We start from the raw sequence: 20,765 nt of genomic DNA, 5'->3' as shown, positions 1-20,765 counted from the left end.
CATATTTATTCTGTTCGCTATGATATATTACACTTCAAATGTATTATTATATCAGCGATTATGTTCAAGTAAATCAGAGCAATGTGTGTCCAGCATGAATTGGGAAAATTGTAGCATAGTAACACCACACACGCTTATTTCCTGTTTGCTGCCACTAATTATTATGAAAGACTCTTAAATTTTATGCTTCAAAATATTTAATATAATGAAAGGGCAAAACACTGTTACAAATAATATTTTTACAGCCTCTATCATCAGTGCATTTTAAAGTCACGGACATTATTTATGAATCTTCCTCTCTGCTGAGAACCATTCTGTGCCATATAATGAGTCTATAATGAGCTCCATTTGCACAGATGTCTAACGACAGCCATTATTTAAGCATATCTTGTTCATTAATGCTGCCTAAAAAGAGTGAAAAACGTCGCGCTCTCGGAGGCACAGCTGGTCGGGAGTCAAAATATGCCATGGCCGAGATATTTCTAGCAGCACATTTTATTGGATATAAAATACCATACAACAAATGCCTTCTGCAATCAAGCGCTAGGGTTTCTCCAGTGTTTTGGCTGGTGTTTGGTGACTTTTAGAGGAGGAATGATGTCAGGTCTGCTTAAGTGCACACAGGTGTTCTTTCAGAGGAAGCACAGGTGAACACAATCATATTAAATACCAACATGATCCACTAATGTTTCATAACATCTCAAATTGTACAAGAAAACCGGTTTGGAACGAGGGTGAGTAAATAATGGATTACATGGTGTGATTTTTTTGCTATTAAAAGCACTTGTCTTCAGTGTGGATATGTTTTAGGCCACTGTACATTAAGTCAGGGGTTATGAGGTCTTAGGTGAAAGTAACACTGTTTTGCCCAGCATTGATCAGAAACGAGTGCAGCGGTGGATTTGTGCTGAGCTCAGCAGTCAAGAGTTTGTTTTAAAAAGTGGGCCGTGTCGTTCCAAGCAAATTCTGTAACAGCTGCTTCTGTGAAAACTGAAATCGTCTTTTATGATTGCTGCCGGATTGTTGACCCCACTTTTTCTATGTATCATCATGATAGTTTCCAGTTAGCAATACATGTTATGTAATCTGCACACAGAATCTTCAACACAGTCATTTCACACAAAAATGAGCGATATTCTGCCGCTGTTGTTTTTCCTACCTGGCTGAATGTTGTCCCGTATGATGCTGACATGATCGTCTCTGTCGGGTCGCGTGTGCTCATGCCAGAATCCGATCACGTGACCGAGCTCGTGCACCACAATCCCAAACTTATCACAGTTCTTCCCGATGGATATGGCCTGCGGACCCCCTCCTCTCCGGCCCACATATGAACAGCACCTGTACACCATTATAACATCACAGATCTTTTTAAATATATAATATGATATATAATAATATTTAGTCATTATACATCTCAACATTCATTTTTTTTTATCATTATATTGAAGACACTCCAAAAATGTGCTTAAAATATTTACTATGTTATAGAGGGTAAACCACTATATTAATATATATATATATATATATATATATATATATATATATATATATATATATATATATATATATATATATATATATATATATATATATATATATATATAAGGCTATATCATTGTCAATTCAAAGTCAGAGAATATAATATTTATTATAAAGAAAGTGAAATAATTTAGAAAATATACTAAATCTACAATACCACACTAAATATAAACTAAATATCTTTATTTCATATTATTGCATTATTTTCCATGACAATTAAGCACATTTTCCATTAATAATAACTGTAAAACAACTACAACAACATCTAATTAAATTACACAATGATGTTTGATATCTTTCAACACACTTTGCATACATAAAATGTTATATAAAAAAGGAATACTACGATGTATAAAAAAATACTTTTTTTCCCATTATACTAATAAAATAAGTCTTAATTTATTTATTTATTTGAAACACCCTTCTTATGTTGCATCATGTAATATGTTTTTGTCAACTCTTAATAGACACAAAAGCAAGCAAAGTCATAAACTGAAACAGAACACAACGGGAACTCGAACAAAATGTCACGCATCGTTTGTTTTGTGCGTTTGCTTAGAGCTACGTGTTGCAAAATCCAGAGAGACACACACCAACACACTAAACACACAATAAAACGATCCCTTTTTCAAAGCGCTAGGATATGCGGGAGAAAATCTGCTGATCTGCACACACACATATAAAGCCACATGTGCAGCCTGTGTGGGTGCAAAAGATCAGTCTTTAATTATGGAGCAGCCAGCGGCTCGCTCCACAAACTCTGCCTTGAACTTTGCACAGAATGACAGGAATCGCCTGAACACACACACACACACACACACTGGGGCTCAATCAAAGCATGGGTTGCCCATTGGCAACTACTGTTGCATAAAAGGGGGAACAAATCTTAATGTTTCATCACCTCCACACACTGTTTGTGTGCCCATCATGGCCTAAAGTCGGACATAAAGGCCGCCTGTACTTCCACAAAGAACCGAAATGCCTGGCAAAGACCTCACAGTGCTATATTTTCTGAAGTTTCCCCTCGCTGCCCAACCGCAACGGCACGTCTGCTTAAACAGTGAGAAAGCAAACAGTCTGTTACATTTGTCTCTGTCAGTATGACTTTCTTTCTTCGTTTGTAAACAAGTTCACTGGAGAAATAGTTGGTTTGGTTTTGTGTTCGTCTCGCTTATAAATTTAGGCAGCATGAGATATTGTATGTTCTGGATAATTTGCCAAAGGAAGCTTTCATCGCTCAGACTGAAAGACAGTATTTATTGCTCTTTAACAGACATTTCACTTCAGGGACCAGCTTTGTTTCTCCTAAAATTCATTTGGAGCGATAAAATGGACACCATTGAGACATTGTAGAGCCAGTAGTGTAATATTATTACATCTCACACTAACAGAATATGAATGGCACAGCTCTGATCATCTGTTTTTGTCATATTACAACCACTGACTTGTATCTATTATCATCTTGTATCTTTTTAAATACATCAGCATTATTTGTACATTATAATAGCATTTCTATAATTATTTAAGTTAATACTTTGTTATTTTAGTACATCAAGATAAACTAAGATAAACTAAATGAGCATGACAATTTGGGTAAGACAACTAGCTACAGTAAAGTTTTTATATTTTTTATTGTATTTCTGTTAACAAGTAAGTAATAGAAATATTTATGATTTTAGCTTTAGTGTACAATATTAACCTTACATAGTAGTGATTTGTTTTATGTTTGTTCTGCGAGAAAGCAAAATTGTCAATATAAATGTGGAAGAAGTAAAACCTGATTGCAGAATTTTTTATTTTAGTGTATTTAAAATTTAGAGACACTGTTGATATTTCTTCAAAAACTCTTTAGAAACATGAGCTTACTTTTTTAATCCGTCAAAGTTTACATGTATTTTTTTTAATCTACATTTAATCTACTTTCTGTTTATTTGTATAGCGCTTTTCACAATACATAACGGTGCACAGCAACTTTACAGAAAATGCAAAGTTTCTACATTATATGTAGGAGTAGGTTATTAGTGGAGACTATGGCAGAAATTTACAGTAAGACTCATGCATTTAGTTACAAATTACCTGTAATCAAACAGACGGTGAACAACACTAAATGGAATGATTGTATGTTGGAATTAAACTTTGCAATTGCGATTAAGTTAAATTTGGTAGTTTTATATGTTGTTCCAGGGTTAGCAATCAGTGGATTTTGTTTCTTTCTATTGGGGAAGTATGTTTATTTTTGGAGATTAGGATATTAAATTAGAAGCTATGGTAATCTCAGTCTATATTTTTCATGATAAAAAAAGGAAAACTACAACACTATTTGCAACAAAATCCCACATTGCCACCTCCTAAGTGTCCTTGCCATTAACAATGCTAAATGAAGTACGGAATCTACTTAAGATTGTTTAAATTTACCCTTTAAACAATATTTTACTTCTTCAATGTAGCTTTTTGAACTATTTGTTAGTATAATTGTGATTCAAGAAGTCATATTCTACACTTCTGTCATTTTCGGCCGATTATACTCAAGTATATAATCAAAGTTTCTTTCATCAAAAATGTTTTGCTTTTCCACGACCCTCCACCCTCTCTCTGCACCTCAGAAATTAACTGACTTTTTGATACTAAGATTTTCATGGAAGCAACTTTATAAATGAACAAATAATCATAAATATGTATAAACATATTGTATAATCATTCATCCTAAGAGGCCAAGATGCTGAACACTGAACATGTGTTGATATTCAAATGACACATCTTTGCAGCTTACAGGTCCTTCTAAAAAATTAGCATATTGTGATAAAAGTTCATTATTTTCCATAATGTAATGATAAAAATTAAACTTTCATATATTTTAGATTCATTGCAAACCAACTGAAATATTTCAGTTCTTTTATTGTTTTAATACTGATGATTTTGGCATACAGCTCATGAAAACCCAAAATTCCTATCTCAAAAAATTTGCATATTTCATCCGACCAATAAAAGAAAAGTGTTTTTAATACAAAAAAAGTAAACCTTCTAATAATTATGTTGAGTTATGCACTCAATACTTGGTCGGGAATCCTTTTGCAGAACAGACTGCTTCAATGCGGCGTGGCATGGAGGCAATCAGCCTGTGGCACTGCTGAGGTGTTATGGAGGCCCAGGATGCTTCGATAGCGGCCTTAAGCTCATCCAGAGTGTTGGGTCTTGCGTCTCTCAACTTTCTCTTCACAATATCCCACAGATTCTCCATGGGGTTCAGGTCAGGAGAGTTGGCAGGCCAATTGAGCACATTAATACCATGGTCGGTAAACCATTTACCAGTGGTTTTTGCACTGTGAGCAGGTGCCAGGTCGTGCTGAAAAACGAAATCTTCCTCTCCATAAAGCTTTTCAGCAGATGGAAGCATGAAGTGCTCCAAAATCTCCTGATAACTAGCTGCATTGACCCTGCCCTTGATAAAACACAGCGGACCAACACCAGCAGCTGACATGGCACCCCAGACCATCACTGACTGTGGGTACTTGACACTGGACTTCAGGCATTTTGTCATTTCCTTCTCCCCAGTCTTCCTCCAGACTCTGGCACCTCGATTTCCAAATGACATGCAAAATTTGCTTTCATCCGAAAAAAGTACTTTGGACCACTGAGCAACAGTCCAGTGCTGCTTCTCTGTAGCCCAGGTCAGGCGCTTCTGCCGCTGTTTCTGGTTCCAAAGTGGCTTGACCTGGGGAATGCGGCACCTTTAGCCCATTTCCTGCACACGCCTGTGAACGGTGGCTCTGGATGTTTCTACTCCAGACTCAGTCCACTGCTTCCGCAGGTCCCCCAAGGTAAGGAATCGGTCCTTCTCCACAATCTTCCTCAGGGTCCGGTCACCTCTTCTCGTTGTGCAGCGTTTTTTGCCACACTTTTTCCTTCCCACAGACTTCCCACTGAGGTGCCTTGATACAGCACTCTGGGAACAGCCTATTCGTTCAGAAATTTCTTTCTGTGTCATACCCTCTCGCTTTTGCAGGTGTTTAGAGTTAATTAGTTGATTCAGATGATTAGGTTAATAGCTCGTTTAGAGAACCTTTTCATGATATGCTCATTTTTTGAGATAGGAATTTTGGGTTTTCATGAGCTTTATGTCAAAATCATCAAAATCAAAATATTTCAGTTGGTGTGCAATGAATCTAAAATATATGAAAGTTTAATCATTACATTATGGAAATAATGAACTTTTATCAAAATATGCTAATTTTTTTAGAAGGACCTGTATTTTCTCTAAAGGTTGCATGTGGTTTGTGGAGGAGCTTTGAGTAGTGAATGTTCATCAAGCGCGCATTTCAAAGAGCAAATTAAATCTTTTTTTCCAGCAGACAGAAGCAGCTTAAGAGCACAACTGATGTGCTAACATGGCATCCCAGGGACTGATTTGTCTCCAACGGATGTGGCCGTCAAGCTGGGCTCTGAACTTCTGCAACGCCACTGAAGCATCTACAGGGAGCCATTGTTTATTGCTAAAACACACGTTCAGGTGACAGTCCCATGGCGAACAGTGTGACACAAACGGATGGTATTTCCTCAGCGAAGCATATGGAAATTGCAAGGTCAAGGCACGAGATCCAACACACACATAAACACACAAATCTGTCTGTTGGCACACAAAGCAAATAAGTGGGAACAGAGGAACGGATCAGGTGGAAAACCACTTGAGCAATAAATCAGGAAGAGACTGAAAAGAAAGAGGAGTGAAAGAAGAGAGTGAAAAGCACATGCTCCACATGAGAGAGAAGGAAGCTGGAAGTGTTAAAGGTTTCGTCCTCCTGCTGCAGAAACTCTCTCTCAATTCGACACACAGACACATACACACCCATGTGAAGCATGCACATATCCGCTAACATACACACTTAACAAGTTTTGGAGAGTAATGGCATTTATGTAATTTAATTACAAAATAAATGTAATTAATCCGTTACAGTTACTGAGAACAAATGTGTAATTAATTTTTTCCCATATTTAGAGACTGTTTAGTTAAAGGGGTTAGTTCACCCAAAAATGAAAATTAGCCCATGTTTTACTCACCCTCAAGACATCCTAGGTGTATATGAATTTCTTGTTTCAGATGATTCCAATGGGAGTTATATAAAAAATTATCCACACTTTAGAATTGGAGTAGGCAGACGTTTTATTCAACAGTCCAAAATACGTCAAATAAAGTGTCCACATCCATAATAAAATGTGCCTCACACAGCTCTGGGGCAGATAAAGGCCTCCTGTAGTGAATCCATGCATTTTTGTAAGAAAAAATATACATATATAAAATGTTATAAATTAGTTTTTCTCACTTCTGCTAACTGTCATACGAGGAAGTTGTTCCCTCGGTTGACGTAGTACGTAGGCATATCTTAAGCGCCGGTGTTTAGTGACAAATGCGGAAGCACAGTGGAGACACAGCAAATTAGAAGAACAAAATTAGGATTTGTAAAGAATAATGTTGGAGGATTCCGATACAATTCAAGAGGAGACTGGTTCCCTATCAATACTTCACTCGTACTGTGACTGCTAAGACGCTTTGGGGAAAAATCTTTTTTCTTCTATGACTGAAGCCTTTTCAATAACACAGTTTAACTGCACAGCCATTGGTTCTTGCAGTGAATTAAAAACGAAACAATGGCTCGGCAGCAGAGCTCTGGATGGCGATGAAGCCATCTGGCTACATAAGCAGGCATTCCACCATAGGATCCTCAGATTTCTTCTACTTCAGCGACGACGATGATCTTTGCTGATCTATGAGACTCAAAACCTGCTCGCTATAGATATACCTTGCAGTGGGTTAAGCTGAACCAGTGACCTTCTGCATTGCTAATTTCGCTGTTCCTTCTGCTTCCTTCACCGTCGCAGCAGCAACGATCACAGCTGATCCCCTGACACCATGCGGCAATTCTAAAAGAGCTTATTTCTAAGTAGGTAAGTTCTAAAAGAGCAATTTTCTAGCAATTGTAGCTTGTGCAGGGAACCCTTTATGATGCAGCGGAGTAGTGAGTGTGTCTTGACAGACGGAATGCTCTCACTGAGAGCATGGGTCTTGCTCACGGTCAGCCTTGAATGAAGGCAGCCCCGCTCTCTTGTTTCTCCTTGCTCAGCGAGTCTTGGAGAGAGAAACATCAGAGTTGTGGCCTAATGGTTAGAGAGTCGGACTCGCAATCGAAGGGTTGTGTGTTCGAGTCCTAGGCCGACAGGATTTGAAGGTGGGGGGAGTGCATGTGCAGTGCTCTCTCCACCCTCAATATCACGACTGAGGTGCCCTTGAGCAAGGCACCGGACCCCCAACTGCTCCCCGGCCGCAGCAGCATAAATGGCTGCCCACTGCTCCGGGTGTGTGTCCACAGTGTGTGTGTGTGTGTGTGTGTGTGTGTGTGTGTGTGTGTGTGTGTGTGTGTGTGTGTGTGTGTGTGCACTTTGGATGGGTTAAAAGCAGAGCACAAATTCTGACTATGGGTCACAATACTTGTGCATGTGACGTCACTTTCAGAGTCAGGGAGATAAGCAGCAGGGTCTAACATACAGCCCGCATGCTCGCTCTCCCTGCTGCACTTTGATCTGCTGTTGTGTCTTACATGTGAGGAGCTTAATCCTTCTAAGTGGATCGAAGCATAACGCTGTCACCAATGATTCATATCGGAAATGGTCTCCCCCGCTTGCATGTTTCTCTCCTCCCAGTTACCTTGGAGGAGGAAAAGGCGAACTCACAGGGATGAGAGATCAGGCTTGAGTAATTTCACACCGGCAAAGCCCCCATGTGCATCACTCTCCACGCAGCTCTTTGATCTGCCATTTGTAGAGCATCTTAATCCTTCTGAGTGGATCGGAACAGAACACGGTCACCACTGATTCATATATCTGACAGCTTCGGGTTGAGCATGCCTCTTAGGCCACGACCACTCTGAGGCAGCACTTACTAAATCCGACTGCTCTCTACAAGAGTATATGTCTCGATCTGCTTTGCTCACGGTTAGCCTTCTTCACTGAAGGCAGCCCCACTCCTCCCCACGTCTGCTACAAGTGGATCTGAGAGAATGCGTGCAGCACTTTTGATCTGCCTGTGTGTTTACACAGAGAGCATCAGTACCCCTCTTCTAATGAGTGGTTCGATTTTTTTTAGGCGGACTGAAGCAGAATCCTGTTACTAGTGATTATTATCACTAATAACTTCAGATAGATGCGTCTGGGCCATGCCCACGCTGAGGCAGCATGAACATTAAGTCTAGCAAAGCATTTTTTTGAAAGCACCCCATTCAGTTCTGGGTGCCTAAGGCAATATGTTGTGGTGAATACTGGGGCCATTCATGCACCCACACAACTATCCGCTGTGATAGAGGGTAAATAAAATTCCAAAATTTTCAAAGGAAAGCATATATTTTCTCTTCAATACGACCCCTAGGCGGGGGCCTAGGCCTCGCAGGCCACCCCAGGGTGATAGACTGGGTTTTGGGGATAATAAAACAATGCTATTCACTTCAATTCACTTGAAGACCCCTGAAATTCAGCAGCATGGTTCCCACCTCAGTTAAAGATGCACACGTCCTGCACTCTGAGGTGATGAATGTGCCGGTGAAAAGAGCCATAGAAATGGTTCCTCCAGCTCAGAACAAGTCAGGCTTCTACAGCCACTTAGAATGCCTGGGACTCAGGGTCAACTTTGCCAAGAGCTCACTGTTCCCCAGTCAATGGATATTGTTCCTGTGAACAGTTCTCGACTCAGCACAAATGAGGGTGGTAGTCGCGCCAGAACGTGCACTGGGTATTGGCACTGCTTAACATGCAGCACCTTCAGCACTGGAGTTCGGCCCCATGCTTGGCATCTTGGACGCCTTCATAACTTCTAACGCCTTCTTAGTAGCTCTTGGCACTTTAAAAGACCCTCAGAGGATGGAAAGGGGTGTGACACTGGAAATAGTCTGCAGAAGGAAGGTGGTAGTATGTTTTGGCTGTCGCACCTTTCTGCCAGACCTTAGGGCACACTACATTTTAGTCTGCTCGGACAGCATGACGGTGGTGTCCTATATAAATTGCTATTCTGGTAGAGCGCCTCTTGGTATGGGCTCAGCTCAACTTGGGTTCACTGAGAGAAACGCATGTGCCGAGCAGGTTGAACCAAGGTGCAGACATGCTATCTCGGAGCAATGTCCCCTCAGAAGAGTGGATGCTCCACCCACAAGTGGTTCAAAGAATCTGGGAGGAAGGACAGGGATACGTTGGCCCACAACTGGCCCAACCTCCTCCTTTATGCTTTTCCCCATAGATAATCAGATGATTCAGGGAACAGAAAACCAAAGGTTCTGTTAGTGGCCTCACTCTGGAGGAACCAACACTGGTTCGCAGGGTTGTCCTCGCTGCTCTCAGCAGCCATGTGGCCCATCCTCCTGAGACAGAAAATTATGGCACCCCCAGCCCGAGCTGTGGGCTCTGAACCTTTGACCTCTCGTTGGGAGTCTGTGGACCTGGGATCTGCCCACAGTATTGAGGGCTCTAATGAACCTTTAGACCAATGACCTTCGTTCTCTGATGCTAAAATCCGCTCTGCTACTGGCGTGAGTTTGGCCCTATTAACTCCTGCGGGGGATATTTTACCCAGTGCAAAATACCTGGTCCCTCTGGGCCCCCTTTTGTGCTTAAGGCAAGTTAACCTCTTAGCCAGCACCCCGAAGCCCTCATCCTGAACACCCCTCAACTTGCACGTGTCAGTGTTTATGAATAGATTAAATGAAACTATATATCATTATAAAGATCTAAGCCTCAAGCATCGACGCCAGATCGCTGTTTTTCAATGGAAAGCTTATAAAGACTGTATTTGCTATATTTGCGTAAGCAGTACACATAACATCATGAACATTAGAAACGTTGTACATACCAGATCCATCGTAATAACGAGTCATAAACACATCCACAGCTGTAAATCCCGGTTTAGTTAAAAAGGTAAGGGTCCACTGAACGACATCTGATGGAGCACGTTTGGTCCAAAGAAGCAATAACGTTTGTAATATCGATCATAATTAATTTGTTTACGTTACAGTTCTTCAGTGACAGAACTGTTGGAATCCGTTAAGGAATAACTCACGGTCGGAAACTGCATCTTGGTAGTAAAAAAAAATGGCGTGGTTTTGCAGCGTACAGTGTCACAAACAGAAAGAGACAATCCACCAGAAAAAAGAATGAATGAAAGGAAGGCGAAAGATAGTATATTTGAATTTTGGCGCTCCCTCGTGAAGCGCTCTGACACACCTGTCAGCTGATGGAGGCGGAACTTATAGCGATCGCCTTTTTCTTTGTTTGTTTTATTTTTCAACAGTTTTTATAAATGTGAGAGTGTGTTTTATGTTGAATGTGAATGTATCTGCATGATTACCATCTGTTGGTGCAAATCAGCCCAAATCAGCTCGCTATTACTGTATGATCACGGCTATCAAAGTGAACGTGTCTATATGAATAGAGAGAGTGGATTATTTACTTTTATGGCACATTTGTGTTATTACCATTTGTATAAGTGGCCATCAGCACATCAACACCTATTTGCATCGTAATTCATTGTAAATGCTGCATTCCTAGCAATCTCAGGATTTTCTGTAATTGGCAAACAAAGTTAAATGTTTTTTTATTTTTCTTATTATTCTTATTTTTCTTACTCAAATTATTCTAATTTAATTTTTTTGTGCTCAAATAAATCACTTATATGATGTCTAAGTTTCTGTCTAGTGTTTTATAATAAAAAAAAAAAAAACTATGCAGTGGTATGTTTACGGACCAAATAGTTTGTAGAAGCCTTCAATACTATTGGGAAATATATTTTCTTATATTTGGAGGGTGGGGGGTGTAGAGTCTAATTTTCTTCAGATTTGAAATAGAAACTCATGAGACATGTGGCTTTCAACCCATTACTTTTTTGTAGATTGCTCCAGGACTCATTTCATGTATTTTTATATAAAAAAAAAAAAAAAAAAAAAAAAAACAAGGCATTTCAGTGTCTTTAACTTTTAATATTTTTGAGCATTATCAAATCTGGTTGATAAAAAGTAAAGCCCAAAGTGTCTTCTTTCCAAAGACACCAAATTATGTTTGTAACACACTGAAGTACGAAACTGTTACGATTATAAGTTAGATTGAGCACTTTCAGCTGTGAGTCCCATAATGGGGGGTGCTGGCTGACAGGTTAAAGTATTAGTCATTCCTCTAGCATAGCATGGCGGGATTGTACTGGTTCCCCATAGTGTCTTAGAAGATTCAGTACTAGTGAAGCATTGATAGGAACATATTCGGTTACCAACATAACCTTGGTTCCCTGAGATATGGAAATGAGTAATGCATTGTTGGCCATGCTATGTAGCTGTATGACTCAGTTGTTGCTTCAGTCGAAGTAACCTGAGGATCCTATGGCGGAAAGCCCACTTATATAGCCAGATGGCCCCTCCCATTCTGGCGGTCTCTGGAGGACTTTGTCGCCATTGGTTTGTTTTTAATTAACTGCAAGAACCAATGGCCAAGCAGTTACACTGCGTTATTGAAAAGGCTTTAGTCATCTGAGAAAAAGCCTGCCCCATAGCATCTTACCAGATGCAGTACTTGTTCCCGTATCTCAGGGAACCCAAGGTTATGTTAGTAAGAGAGTATGTTTTCCTTTAGTAAGGTATAAGGAAACTTTGCTTCCTTTGCTCCTGTAAACAAACTTGAGATACCAGAATATCTTAGAGGCGGGATGCATACATCCTACGTCATCCGCCAGGAACGACTGTTAGGCCGGTGACACACTGGATGCGTGGCGTGAGCGCCGCGTGTCTGAAGCGTCCCAGAAGCGTCCCAGAAGCGTGGCGGATTCTGTGTCTTTACACACCAGAAGCGTGCCTGACGCGGCGCTGGCGCGCTGCTGCTGTAGAGGGAGACCGTTGACAGACCAGTCACCAGGCTCATGTCTTCATTACAACAATATATACTTTTTTTTACACACCTACGCCTACTGATAAAGGACATAATCTATCATAATAGATTATGTTTGACAGGTGCAATATTTGAAAATCGATAATTATTTTTTTATTTTTTTATTACATTTATATCTGAATTTATGTCAACCTATAGACTTTCAAATATCAAAATATCAGGAATTCATATGTATTTGTGTACAAAATGACATTTAAACACATTTTCCTATTATATTTTGCCTGGAAAAGCTTCCAACACGCGCGCGTGTTGCGGTAAAAATAGGCGTCGGTTCTATTTCTAACAAGCAAGCGTTTGCCGCGCGGCTCGTGCCGCACCTGAGACGCGCGTCTCACGCAGGCGGTCTGTATGCTCTAACCTGTTAACATGGGAGCCGAATTTAAAACCGACATGCCACGCAGCTGAGACGCTTGCGCCACGCATCCAGTATGTCACCGGCCTTAGAGGTATTGAGAGAAAAATGTTTAACACTAGAACTGCCAGAGGTCGCTTTATACCTAAAATCGCCAGCGGGTAAATTTTACCCACATACATTACAACTGTGTTTATATGGCTAAAAAACATTTTATTTCACTGTATTATGCCAAAAAAGACAAAAATTAAATAACTAAACCAAAGTTTTACCAATTAGAGTAATTTTAAGCTAAAACATGTAAATATGATAAGATATCTGGACCACTTTCAGATGAGCCATCAGATGCTGAGCTGAACCAGGATGCAACTTTCCATCAGACAAAAATACGTGCATTCAATAGCGGTTAAAATTGACCCTGTGGCGGTTCTAGTATTAAAACGTAAAAAAAAATATATATATATATATATATATTTTTTTTTTTTTTTTTTACAAAAACACATCAGTATTATACAGGAGGCAGTTATTAACCCTCCAGAGTTGTGTAAGGCACATTTTATTAGGGATGCGTGTGCTTTATTTGATGTCTTTTGGACTGTTGAAAAAAAAAAAAAAACTGCCTACTCCCAATCTAAAGCTTGGAAGAGCAAGGATAATTGTTCAATATAACTCCCATTGGATTCGTCTGAGCAGAATGAAGTCATATATGCGTAAGATGCCTTGAGGGTTAGTAAAACATGGGCAAAATTTCATTTTTGAGTGAACTAACCCTTTAAGTGATGCTATTGTGATGCTTTTGATTTGGTTTTCTTGTTTGAATTTGCAGTGCATGTAATTAGTGTTGAGTACTACTGTAAGGTTAATCCTGGATAGTTTAAATGTTTGAAAATGATTAACATTTGAAAACATTAGAAAAGTGAGAACAAAAACGTTCAAAATTTAGAAAAAAAGTAATCAAAAATTAGCAGATAAAATCTGTTACATTGCTTTAAAAAATTAATTAAAATTTTACGCGACATTACATTTTGAACAGGGTAACTTATAATCTGTAAGCCATTACATTTCCAAAGTAACCTTCCCAACAATGCACTTACCCACACGGCCGGTAGGTGAAGACAATGTAGCTCTCTTCTGTTGTTCTCTCGATGAACGTCACACATGTGTGTTTTTCCCAGTGTCTCATGGCCTGTCTGAATATGGCTCTCTGGCTACCTGTACAACACACACAGGACTAGCAGTGAGCAGGGCGATCAAACTTTAAGGTACTGAGACATTTTTGTGATTTCTTGTGGACAAAAACAACCACTATCTGTTTTCAATAGTGTAGCGATTATATAAATCAGAGCTCCGATAGTTGATAGCAAATTTGCATGACGACTTGAAGCTGTTGCGAAATATAAATACAAATTCATATGGATTCCTATGAAAGTAATGCAATTTTGGCAACAAAAATTGTCAAACAACAATGAATTTGTCCGGACCTCACAGTAGAAGTAATTTTAACTCTTTCCCTGCCATTGATGGAATACTCCAGCTTTCTGTATTTTCACTGATATACACTAGGAGGTGCTATTACGCATCTTCTGAAAAGAACATTGAATCCCTGGATCAAAACATAGCTAAGTACCGTATTTTCCGGACTATAAGCACTTTTTATCGCACTTTTTTACATAGTTTGGCTGGTCCTGTGACTTATAGTCATGTGCGACTTATTTATCAAAATTAATTTGACATGAACCGAGAGAAATGAACCAAGAGAAATGAACCAATAGAAAACATTACTGTCTACAGCCGCCAGAGGGCGCTCTATGCTCCTGTAGTCTACACTGAAGACATAGAAGGCTCTCTCGCGGCTGTAGATGGTAATGTTTTCTCTTGGTTCTAAATAAATGCGACTTATAGTCCAGTGCGACTTATATATATATATTTTTTCCTCATCAAGACGTATTTTTGGACTGATGCGACTTATACTCAGGTGTGACTTATAGTCTGAAAAATACGGTAGTAGAAACAAGCAATGACATATGTAAGCAGATGCTTATGTAAAATAACGTGATCAATCAAAAAACATATAAATCAAAATGGCCAAATGTTACCGAATGAAATGTTGATCCAGGAAATGGTATAGGACTGTGAAAGCTTTGAGGTGTTGATGGAATTGATCTACTCCATATATTTTCTGATTATCATTCTGAATCTGATCCAGACATTATCTTTTGACAAAAACGCAATTTTCGCAATTGATTTTTTCAAATGTTGATAGAAGAATGCATGAAGCTTTTTGTTTGTTTTGTTTAAAGCAGAGGCTCAGTTCTTTCTTTTGACATATTGCATCTTCAGATATACAAACAACAAAGTATTCCAGGTGCAATGAAATGTTGTTTTTGTGAAAGTTGTAAAACAAATGCTGCCGGTAACTAGCAACTTTTTTCAAAAGGGAAAAGAGTTAAATAACAATATTGTAATAATATATGTCATAATATTGTGGTTTTCTTTGCAAAGTCAAAAAAAAAAAAAAACATGAAATGTATTTTCTTTTCTTTTTTTGTGATTTTTTTATTTTAATTTTTTTTTATATCAGTATGGTAAGTTCAAAACAAGTTTGATTAAAAAAATAAAATAAAAATAATCTAAAACTTAGTCAGAATACATTACCTAAAATAAGTAAAACAGATTACGTTAAGTAATAAACTACAATTTGTGAGTAATCTATCCAGCTCTCTATAATCATGGAACTTAACAATCAAACAGATGTTATCAATCACATGTTGTTGTTTTCGACTCAATCTTAAGCATGGAAAGCTGTGGATGTGTACATGACTTACCGCTGAAGTTCCCGCTGATGACGTAAGGAATGACGCCCTCGGGCCAAACCCTCTCAGATCTGGACGTCGCTGCCCTCTTCTTGCGATGGGACGCTGTATTGTTTGTATTCGTCTCATTGGAAAGTGAACCTACCATTTCCAACATGAGGGTTTAATTAGGAAACCATCATCTGGAACATCATCATCTCAAGTTTCAGAGAGAGAAAGCTTACATATCACCTTCTAATCTTACATTTACATCTAAATAAATGCAAACCCACTTATGCAAAGTTATAAGGGCCTGTTCCACTACATGTTGTTCTGTTTGGGAATGTGGGAACTGTTTCTCAACAGGCTTTTCTCTGTTGGTTCAATAACGTATGGCTTCAAGTTCTCTTCCTGAGTCTTTGATTTAAGCCAATTAAGCCTGACACAAAGTTTATATAAAGCAGACACATGCACTCAAACATGCACACTTACCCGCATCTGTGGGATTCAGAACTGTGACTGTTCTCTCTGCTAAATTCACAATACGGTCCACTTTAAACATGCGCATATCTTCCTCATCCAGCGCAATATCTCCGAGATAAGCAACTGAAACAAACACAGAGAAGACTGCTATCAATTTCTAAAGAATGGTAAAATAGCCATTCATTTTTAAAGTAACGATTATGTTAATTATCATTAACACTCATTTTAAAAAAGGAACAGATTTTGTGGTATCTAGTTAGCCAATACAAAATAAATATATATATTTTTTGAAACCAATAAATAAATAAAAAATATATGCATTATATATGTATACTTTACTGGTCTAAAGTTTAAGAGGGATACAATTTTATTGATGCATTACTTCTTTCAAAAACTTATAAAAATCTTACTGACCCCAAACTTTGGAACTGCATATATTACATTTAGTTGGTTAGTTCAAATAATATGCTTGCTTTAGTATGGATCAACTTTTGTACTTCAAATAACTATAAGCCTTTTTGCATCATTCACATTATTTGTGCATTTGTTTATGCGAGCTAACTGATGAGTAGTGATTGGTGCGAAATCTAATATTGCACATTTACCAGAATCTTTTTTTAAAAACAACCCCTCCAGGAGTCCAGGGAGCTGATAGACAACAAATCTTTTTTAAATGATCATCGACATCGCTCGTGCCATGATAGATAAATCTTCCATCAAAAGAGAGAAGCTGATTAGCGACGTTGATGATGACTGCACGCTTCTAAAGATCTACACAACAGGATGCTGCTGACCTACATGAGAACGGAGGCATTGGTAGAGTTTAATTAGCTCGTCAGGAGCTAACTGCATCTTTAGAAGAGAATCAACAGAGTCTTCAGATTTAAGGGCAGCTAATTATCATGTGCAACGAAGATTCAATGAATTACAATTAAATGGAAGCATATTCTTTACATTTGAGGCATTCCTTTTTGGTTTGTACCTGTTTTTATAATATAATATAATATAATATAATATAATATAATATAATATAATATAATATAATATAATATATGTAAACACATGCATGCATACATATATATGTTTGTGTGTATGTGTGTGTGTAATATAAAATAATATTATATATTATTATTATTATATAATATTACATATTAATATGAGATATTATATTACTGTTTTCTGTTACTGTAATCATCTTAAAGCGGTTTTACAGAGAACATGGCTTTAAAATCCCCAGCCAGCAAGATGACAGTATATCTGCCAGTTAAAAGACACTGAAAAAAAAACAGACAAAGCCTTTAGAAACACTGAATGCTTTTCCAGAACTGCTCAGTGAACGATTACATGAACATACACACGTGCATGCCATCCACATATTTGCCTGCTAAGGTTAACCATTATAACAAATGACCACATAACATTTTCTATCAAATCATAAGCTAGTTCAAAAAATAAGCTAGTTATTGGGACTAATGTAAATTCATAATGAATAATATTCCCATGTCCTCTAATGCCCTATGAGGCTTTCACAGTCTTTCAGTTTTAAAGCATCAACAATGTTGCGTATCCAAGGTGCTTCAAAGTTTGTTCCAAAAAAACAAGGTATTACAATGATATCATGACAAAAAAATAAATAAATAAATAAATAAAATAAAAATAAAAAACGTTTTTCTTAGTCATAAACGCAGTTATCCAAATACGTCTGTGTACTATATCTTGTTTGGGCAAGAAAACGCTAGACATTGTTTAGCTAGCCTACACCTGGAAAGTAGCACACATTCTTTATCTTAATGAGTTAAAAAATAATAATAAAGACACTTTATAAGACTCGTAACACAGGCTATTTGCTTCTATATGTACAGTGCAGTGGCAGTGTGTGTTTGTGTGTGTGTGCGTGTGTGTGTGTGTGAGGCCCAAGGCTAGTGTTTTTTAAAAGCCTATGAACGTTAGCATTAGGATTTATGGTGTATTCCAGGAGATGTGTGTGCATGTGAAAGCACCGGATCAAACGGGACGTCCACCCCCTTCTAACCCACCCTGGGGCAGTGGGGCAGAGACCCGCAGCTTCCTGCACTGCACAGTCGAGCCAATTATTCTTTAGAGTAGCAGTCTGCTGCCGCAGGGTTGTGTCAGAGTATGCTGATACCTTGTTTTTTGGTGTCACACACGTAACAGTATTAAGCAACACTGAAACGGCTGTTTGCCTAGCTATGAGTTACTAACAGCTTGTTCCAACCCAGTTTCCAAAGACTTGGAAATATTTTGTCTGTTCACACTTACATTGAAAATGCTGTGCAATGTGACAAAATACCACTAAAGAGGTACATAACTGGAAAGTTGAAAAGTTTTTTTTAGGAAATTGATAATTCTATTCAGCAGGGATGCATTCAGTTGATCAAATGTGAGAGTAAAGACTTTGATAATGTTACAAAATATTTATATTTCAAGTAAATGTTGCTCTTTTGAACTTTCCGTTGATCAAAGAATCCTGAAAAATAAAACGCATCACACTTTCCACAAAATTATGAACTGTTTTCAACACTGATGACAGAAATGTTTCTCAAGCAGCAAATCAGCATATTAGAATGATTTCTAATGAAATCTAAATGACTCGCTGAATAATTTGTTTAATGAACTTATTGCGAGCAGGTGTTCCTATTCAATCTGAATCAAGCTGAAGCATCACATGGGCAATGCTGTCTGAACTCCTTGGTAGTTGTGCATCACATCACAGAGCTTGTGGGAATAAAAGCTCAACTTTGTTTGATCACCAACAGTCTCTGACAATCAACTCAATTTCCTTATTTCCACAGAAAACTGAAAGACCTGGATTTGTGCTCCCTTCACAAATCACGGTCACTGTAAACCATTAGAACTTTTGAGTGTAAAACAACGCGATACAAACAAGAAAGCAGCTTTTTGCTAATCTATACTGTTACTGGTTAGAATCATTTCTAGTATGAAGATCAGTGCTGAGGATCTGGCCAGCTCTGTAGGTCTGCAGACAAACTTCACTGAACCCCGGTCTAAAAACAGAACTAAAAACAGTCGACAGAGCTGAAATGACAGGGTTTTACTTCTCAAAGCACATCCACAGACAACCACAGGCCATGAGAGGCAATGCTGATGAAGCTCCAAAGAAAACAGCTGCGACAAGAACAGTTTGATGATATTGTAAATCATCTTGAATTCACTGGACTATTTGGCTTTTGAGATGACACTAGATATTTTTCTGGAATACTAGAAAATGTGATTTTGTTTGCGAACTGCGATCTCTCAGTGTCTCTCGTATGAGAGCAGTTCATATGATTTGTTACTTTATATGAGGCTGCGTTCTAACACTGACCAAAAACAAAGGTGTAAATTATCACTGACAAGACCAGACAAGATCAGAAGATGGTTCTCATGCCAGAACCTAAAAGATCCTCTCACTAACCCTAACATCCATCGCACACACACACACACACAGATAAAAGAGAGTGGATGAAAGAGAAGGGGCTGACAGCGACTGATGACGCCATACAGCGTGGCATTAATAAATCAGACCATAAGCGTGTGAGATCTCCGAAGCGTGCTCTCATAAGAGCCAGCTCCCAGATGTCAGGGAGTACACGGAGACCTCTGGAGACTGTGGACGCAGGCAGATGTTTTTCACTCTCTACTGCGTGAAATGATGCATAAATAACTCCTTATCTGGGAATCACAAATGACTGTGATTGGTCCATCCTGACCAGCGCTGAGAAGACTAACATAACTGTCTGGCTATCTATCTATGATGTTAAAATATTCGGAATCCTGTGGAAGCCCATTTCCGCATTGGAATAAAAAACTAAAACTTTTTTTTCCTTTCCACACTTAGGTATGTTGGAATTAAACATGTTAAAGTACCTATAGGAGAGGTACTTGTGGGGGAAAACAGTGATATCATTATTATTTGATTGTCTTCTTTTTCACTATTCTGATTTTTTTTCTCACACTTGTCAGTTTTTATCTTACAATTACAAAACTTTTCTTTTTTTGATTTTTTAATTTGATTTTGATCAGAAATGTGAGATTTAAAGTTGCAATTAACGTTTTATTTTAGTTTTATTTGTCATAACTTTTGATGACAGCAACATAATATTTCTAAAATAAAATTAATATAATTATAGAAAGTCAATACCAATATAAAATATCTGCAAACTTTTAATAATACATACACACACACACACACACACACACATTTATATTCTGTATATAAAATAATATTATTTAAGTGCATAGCCCAAAATATATATATATATATATATATATATATATATATATATATATATATATATATATATATATATATATATATATATATAATAAAATATAATATATATTATATATTATAAAATAACCCAAAAAATTGTACATGAAAAAGTCCCCCCCCCCCACGACTGAAAACCCAAACAAACAGTTGCTAGGCCACCAGTCTGTGTCTGATCTCACAAACCTGGACTCCAAAGGCCCCGACAGCAGCAGCGCCAGAGAGCGCCAGCGACACACAGCCAAACCTGCAAGAGATCCCCATCCCAACCTCCCGAGGGAGGGACGCAATCCCCCATATCTGCACAAGCCCCTTAATCTAGCGTGTAATTGTGCTCCATCAGAAG

At 38.3% G+C, this 20,765-nt stretch overlaps 1 protein-coding gene across 2 annotated transcripts in view; it reads right to left on the bottom strand.

Moving 5' to 3' along the window:
- Positions 1–20,765, bottom strand: part of LOC113107433 (bone morphogenetic protein 1-like) — a 74,584-nt gene that overhangs the window by 35,972 nt on the left and 17,847 nt on the right. For both annotated transcript variants that reach the window (XM_026269932.1, XM_026269933.1), the window contains exons 2-5: positions 16,138–16,251; positions 15,679–15,807; positions 13,948–14,065; positions 1,160–1,338 (exon numbers count right to left, since the gene is read on the bottom strand). In XM_026269932.1, the coding sequence (XP_026125717.1) occupies positions 1,160–1,338; positions 13,948–14,065; positions 15,679–15,807; positions 16,138–16,251 (540 nt within the window). The remainder of the gene's footprint in view (positions 1–1,159; positions 1,339–13,947; positions 14,066–15,678; positions 15,808–16,137; positions 16,252–20,765) is intronic.

Source organism: Carassius auratus, chromosome 8 (genome assembly GCF_003368295.1).
Source record: "Carassius auratus strain Wakin chromosome 8, ASM336829v1, whole genome shotgun sequence".
NCBI lineage: Eukaryota > Metazoa > Chordata > Actinopteri > Cypriniformes > Cyprinidae > Carassius > Carassius auratus.
The sequence above is the reverse complement of the archived record's forward strand: the minus strand, read 5'-3'. Positions and strand labels throughout refer to the sequence as shown.